At 36.8% G+C, this 6,893-nt stretch overlaps 1 protein-coding gene across 1 annotated transcript; it reads left to right on the top strand.

Annotated features, from left to right (window-relative positions):
- Positions 1 to 3,570: 3,570 nt before the first annotated feature.
- LOC110696362 lies at positions 3,571 to 4,133 on the top strand. The gene is made up of 2 exons (XM_021873650.1): positions 3,571 to 3,710; positions 3,755 to 4,133. The coding sequence occupies exons 1-2, from the start codon at positions 3,571 to 3,573 to the stop codon at positions 4,131 to 4,133; spliced, it is 519 nt and encodes a 172-aa protein (XP_021729342.1).
- The last annotated feature ends 2,760 nt before the right edge of the window (positions 4,134 to 6,893 follow it).

Below are 6,893 nucleotides of genomic sequence, written 5' to 3'. Positions count from 1 at the left end.
CAGTATAGGACGAAGTAGAGCATATGCACTCATTTGTATAGATACACCATTCGCAATTGACAGTGTATATGTTCTATATCTGCGTTTCTTGAACATACGCTTTCTCAGCTGGTCCTTCATGTCTTGCAATCTGTATTTTCATAAATACATGAGAATTACGCCATCTGTGTTATGATATACAGAAAACTAATCTCACAATCTCAGCAAATTATTTACAAGAATACGAGAGGGGAACAAACCTTCCTTACATAATTTCTTCTAAGGTAACACACACACACAAAACACACACACACAAGGGAAAAAAAAAAAAAAAAAGGCTTTACTGCAATACTATGCCCATAGATCACAAAGAATGTGCAAGAAAACCAGGAAAAATTTTGATCTCAAACTCTCTATAGATGAGGGAACGAATTCAGCTAGAGCATCACCCTCCAATCCAAGCATGTCCTAAGCCGGCAGTGGTTTTCAGTATTTATATGAATCAAAGAAGCAAATGGAGAACAATATAGGGAAGACATTCACATACAGCATAGAAAAGGGACATGTTGAAGTCTCTATCAGGATTACTCAGGGGAAGAAGTTCAATTGAGATACCAAGATCTTGTGCATCCTGAAAATATGCAAAACAGTATCAAAATAAGAGCGACATCTCAGCCCAGCAAAAAGAGTTTTGCTCAATAGATCCTGAGGATTTTTACTTTAGCTCGTTGCAAAGTAGTCCTTTTCATGCCTAGCTTTGTTACTCCCTTCAAAGTCCCAAATGGATCATCCTCATTTGTAAACAGAAGCATACGTTTTTTCAGCTGTCTTTGTAGATCTGAAGAGAACCCTTTGGTCATATTTTCAGTTCAAGAGATACAGGTTTCACATACTGTACTGTAATGAAGGGCATAGAACAACAATGACAACAAACTGTTCAGTAGATGATATTACCCTTTGCGTAGAAGCGCTTGAGCAACCCAAAGGCATTGTAGAGGGAGTTCTCTCGTGATCCAGACACAATGCCATGTTGGCTTCTATGTTTTTCATGAAGGACTCTGAATGAACAAAAAAAAACCACGTGAGGCAAACATGTTGATCACATTCATATAGGCCCCCAACTATTTAATTGCAATACATTCATAAGCAAAAGCAACTATGTCACTCTACATCTATCCATCCCACATATTTCACTCCCTCAGGCTTTCATTTTTGTCCAATTCAGCCGTATTTCCCCCGTTTCCTACATCTCTAGATCCCTCTATGTGCACCTTTATACTTCCTTCCATACATATAACAACAAAGTAAAGGCACAGATACTGAAAGATGCTTGATAAACATATTACATTTATTATGATTATTATCCAAGTGATAGTTAACTTTGACATGTGGATATGCCTAAAACGCAAAGAAAATAGTAACTAATCCCTAAGTGGACCAAAATCATATACTTTCTCGGTTTATATTTGATTATCCTATTTGGAATCTTTGAAGATTCAAAAGAGATTCAAATGCTTACGGAATCTAATACTTTATTACTTCAATACATAGTCATGTAGAATCTTCGTAAATTTGTCTCGATTTTTAGTTTCCAAATATGCAACTTACATTTTTTTGTAATACATAGCTTGAAATATTTTAATTACAATATTGCACTAGAAAATGTGCAAAAAGCAAATAGGGCAAACAAAAAGATACTCCCTCTATTTTGTAATAATCGCAACTGTAGGTATTGCACAAAGTTTGAGGAAAATTATAGCGTGGGGACCAAAAAGTGAATTTTATAATATAAAGTATAGTCAGTGGGGATATTTTTAATTGTTAATAGGAAAGAGAAATAATAAAAAAGTAGTGTAAGTGGGGATAGTGGGAGAGAGAAATAATAAAATAGTAGTGGTCCTTTACCAAATAAGGTAGTGTTGCAATTATTATGAAACAGATGTAAAAGGAAAGTGTTGCGATTATTACGAAACGGGGGAGTATAGGAGTAAGACTAGACAATGCCAAAACTTATTTTCATTTTACAGCAAAAGTGTCCCAAACACATCAAATCTTTCTTAACCATGAAGTGTTGTCCAGAGTCTTTAGACGCACAAATTTTAATCCCCCGAATAATTGTGGTCAAGAGGGCATTGCTTATCTTTAATTTCTCATCCATTTCTCTAGGGTAATAACCTTCCATCTTCATGTTGCCAAAGAAACACTTTTCCTTCTATGTTTAATACGGAAAGAAGAACTGGCACATAAGAGTTGACAGGGAACAAAACCAGCAGGTCAAAATATCCCACAAGCCCCTAGATAAACTTCTTAGATGAATGCTCAAATTGAAGAAATAGCCTCCACTTCTAGTGACGAACCAACAAGCCTCCGAAGTCCTAACCGATAGCACACACAGTACCAAAACAATTCATTCCAACAGGCTTGACAACACTACCAGACTACCACTAGGGAGAAGCACCAAAAGAATAGTTTTAACATTAAGTAATTCTACAGAATATCTAAGATAAAATCACTTTCAAAACAAAAACCCTTCACAAACTGTCCAATATATTAGGCACACTAAATACTTGAAATGGTAGAGAAGGTCACACTAGAAGGCCCAAGTTTCTTCAGACCTAGGACAATGAATTTGACAATTGCAACATGAACATATAATAGCTGATTCTCTTCTCATAATTTTGTCTTCTTGTAATTATACAGCAAGGAGGCGGATTGGGATGGAGAGATGGATCCAGACATGACTTGGTTACGAATGAATGTTCCTGAGAGTGACCAAAGAGGTCTTAGGGGAATCAAGGGGAAGAACTTTGACGCAAAAAGATACTTCATGGTGGAATGAAGAGGTGAAAGCAGTAATTAAGCAAAAAAGGGAATGCTATCAAGCCTTGGGAAAATGTAGGAGTGACGAAACCTTTACAGCGTAAAAGGAGGCTAAGAGTAAGGCAAAGGCAGCCGTTCGACAAGCAAAAGAAGGCTTATTAGGAGGTTTATGAAAAGCTCGACTCCAAGGAGGGAGAAAAGATCATTTATAAGATGGCAAAGAGAAAACAAGAGGCAAGGAAGGATATTGGCATGGTAAAGTATGTCAACGATAAGAACTAAATTGTCCTACTACAAGAGGAGGACATCAAGGACATGTGGAAGGGGTACTTCGATGAATTGCTTAATTGAAGTAATGGAGTTGTGATAGGAGATACCTCCGTGAGTGATAAAGAAATCAACATAGAGTATGTGCAGAAGATTAGAAGAGTAGATATGGAGATTGCACTGAAGAAGATGTAGCCTAAAAAGACGGTTGGCCCTGCTCGTACACCGATAGAGGTGAGAGGTGTTTGAGTAAGATTGGTATTGATTGGTTAACAGACCTCTTTAACAAGATATGGAGGGCTATGAGGATCCCGCAAGATTGGAGGAAGAGCACCTTGGTCCCCGTTTATAAAAACAAAGGAGACGTTCAAGATTGTTCTAACTATCGAAGGATCAAGCTTATGAGTCACACTATGAAGTTGTGGGAACGAGTGATTGAACATAGGTTGAGGGCATGCACGCATTTCGAATAACCAATTTCGTTTTACGCATGGGAGATCTACTATGGAAGCAATCCATTTGATAAGACAAATGATGGAGTTTTATCGGGTAAAGAAGAAGGATCTTCATATGGTCTTTATTAATTTGGAGAAGGCATATGACAAGGTGTCAAGAGAGGTACTTTGTGGCAATGTTGAAGAAAGGTATCTCCCAAAGGTATGTGGACCTAGTTAAGGATATGTCTCAGGATGTGTCATGTGAGGACATGTGGAGGGTTGACAAAAGATTTCCCTATCACAATTGGATTGCATCAAGGGTCTGCATTAAGCCCTTTTCTTTTTGCAACGGTTCCAGATGAAGTAACTACACCAATTCAAGATGAGGTTCCATGGTGTATGTTGTTTGCGGATGATATCGTTTTGGTGGATGAAACTAAAGATAGGGTTAACGGTAAGTTGGAGCAATGGAGGCAAAGGTTGGAATCTAGAGGGTTTAAGTTAAGTCGGAGTAAGACTGAATATTTGGTATGTCGTTTTGTTAAGTACCGGGGGACAAGTGATGAAGTGGTGAGTTTGGATGGAAAGGAATTGACCATGAGTGACATTGATCATCCAGAAAAATGGTGACATTGATCAAGACGTGGCCCACAAGACTAAGTAGGGGTGGCTTAAATGGAGAGCAGCGGCCACGGAAGTGTTATGTGATCGAAGCATTCTTTTACAGTTGAAGGAAAAATTCTACTGCCATAAGACCAATGTTGCTATGGTACAGAATGTTAGGCTTCTAAAAAAGAGCACATCAATAAAAAATGGAGGTTACAAAAATGCACATGTTAAGGTGGATGTGGAGTAACAGTCTAAGAGATAGAATCAGAAATGAGGTTGTTTGCAAGAAAGTAGGTGTGGCAGGCATTGCAGACAAACTAAGGGAAAATCGTATGCATTGGTTTGGGCATGTAAGACGGTGACCCGAGGGTGCACCGGTTCGAATAGTGGAAGAGTGGAACCATGGAGGGGTTAAACTAGAGAGAGGGGACCAAAAATGACTTGGTTGAAAGGAGTTAGGAAGGATATGAACTATATTTGCATGAGGATGAAGCATTAGATCGTAAGGGATGGAGGAGGAAGATTTTTGTGAATGACTACACGAAATAATCAATTTTGGTTCATGTAGCCAACCCCACTTATGGAATTAAGGCTTTGATTGATTGATTGTAAATTGAGAAAAAGTGGAGAACAATGTATAAATGAAAACCATAAGATTATTAGAGTTACGGCGTGTCAAATCGAATAAAAAAAAATGGCTTTACCCTCAATTTGATCAAATTCTTTTATTAGCCTGGCAGTTGGCCTGCCAAGACCATCTTCACCGGCAACTGTAAATACAAAAACACCACTTATATCCTGCAAATTCTTCTTTTCTCGCTGCAAATGATGACAATCGGAAAAAAAAAAAAAAAAAAATCCAGATATTAAAGCATAGTTTATATTGAAGCACATAGAACTCATTCAATTCTTGCTAATCAAACTCAAAAATGACCACAAACACATAGTATATAATTGAAAAGACTGGAGTAAACAGAGAAAACACAGATGAACCACTAGCAAGCAACAGCAATTTTGATATGATTCACATAAAGTTATTACTGAAAAAGACATATCAATTCATAAAGTAGATGGCAGATATTAGCATTTCAATAGCCCTAGTTATTTCTCTACTAGACCAGAACCATATATATTCTTCCCTCTACTTGTGATATTTCCAAAGAATACACTTAGATTTCAGAAAGTATCAAAACATCCGAAAATTCCTTTTACAAAGATTAATGGATTTCATAACACGATGCAGGGCATAATAAACAAAAACAAAAAAAAGAACAAATCCAAAATGGCCTTGATGCACACTTAAAAATTCAAAATAACCTTTCTCTAAAATCTCCTATTACAGTCCCTAACTCTTTCGCTCCTTGCAAGAGTTGCAGGTTGAGGGTTACAAGGCAACAGGCCAGCAGTATAATCTTATCTCTGACAAATTGAAGGATTGCAGGGGTCAATATCAGTCACATTTTTTATTTCAATGAGCAACCAACTACAGCATATGGAGGTGCAAGTCCCAATCTTTTTTGGAAAGTTTAGCTAGTTAGCAACATGTCACAAGAATGTACAGATGCAAGTCTCAATCTTTTTTGGAACTTCAATTGACTCATGTGAGTTAGACAAGCTGTGCCAAATGCATCAGCTACATTCAAGACAATATCCAGTGAAGCATGAAAATGAATACGCAAACTATCGGGACAAACACTGCAATAATTTAAATTATATGGTAACAATAGTTCCAAAGATATAACTCATGGTAGAACTATGGGTCAACACTCAACAGATCTAACTAAACATTGGAGAATGACTTACAGTGTTGTAAAAACAAATTGCGATCTCATCATAGGAACTACTAATAATACGAATCTTCAAGGACTCGGAGATACAGCTGATAGCCATTTGAAAATGAGTATGATCTTTTTTATCTTCCTGCGAGGAAAAAAAATGGTTATGCCAACAAAAATGAATTCAGTCAGTCATCTGTTAAAATGATGCATGGTCAATTTAGACTGTCACACACTGTAGATAGATAAAGCCATGGTACACACTAGTTCAAAACATTTCCATGCATCCTAATCTTCTTCCTTTCTGTTTAGATGATAGACATTTTAATAGCCCAAAATTAAAAATTACTCTTCCAATTTTAAGTCTCAAAAAGCTGTTCCTGTACAACTTCACATTCACATCCTATGTTATTCATATTCTTCATTTCACCTTGAGTGCCCATGTTGGACCCTTCATTTTAGTTCAAAATCAAGGAACTTTTTCACAAAACAGGCGAGTCGAATACTTGGACACATACCCATGTCAGACATGGGCACCCAAGTCCAAGTAACATAGACACATCTTTGAGCATTGATATAATAAATTTATATTATTAAAAATGAAAGACAAATCTAAAAAGACCCCGTATGATTAACTTTTTCTTATATCAATGGGTACTGAGTACTACTCCAATAATCAAGAATATCTTTCTAGATGGGAGTAAAAGACTGATCCGTTGCCCTCCGTTTCTAGAAGTTCGAATCATTTACTATACCCGGAACGGAGGGAGTATATATTATCAGTTATAGTAATTCGAGCAAATTTAACTTCCAAAGAAAAATCGAGAAAATTGGCCAAACAACACATGCACTAATATATAAATACGATAACTGAGCTTAATTTCAATTAATATTCAACAAATTGCCTACAGTAAGTAATTACAGTAATACTATAATAATGAAGAAAAACTTACAGAAGGACAAGAAGTGGAGAACATTTTGGGAGAAGCGTCAACAACGTAAACCA

Source organism: Chenopodium quinoa, unplaced genomic scaffold (assembly GCF_001683475.1).
Source record: "Chenopodium quinoa cultivar QQ74 unplaced genomic scaffold, ASM168347v1, whole genome shotgun sequence".
NCBI lineage: Eukaryota > Viridiplantae > Streptophyta > Magnoliopsida > Caryophyllales > Amaranthaceae > Chenopodium > Chenopodium quinoa.
The sequence above is the reverse complement of the archived record's forward strand: the minus strand, read 5'-3'. Positions and strand labels throughout refer to the sequence as shown.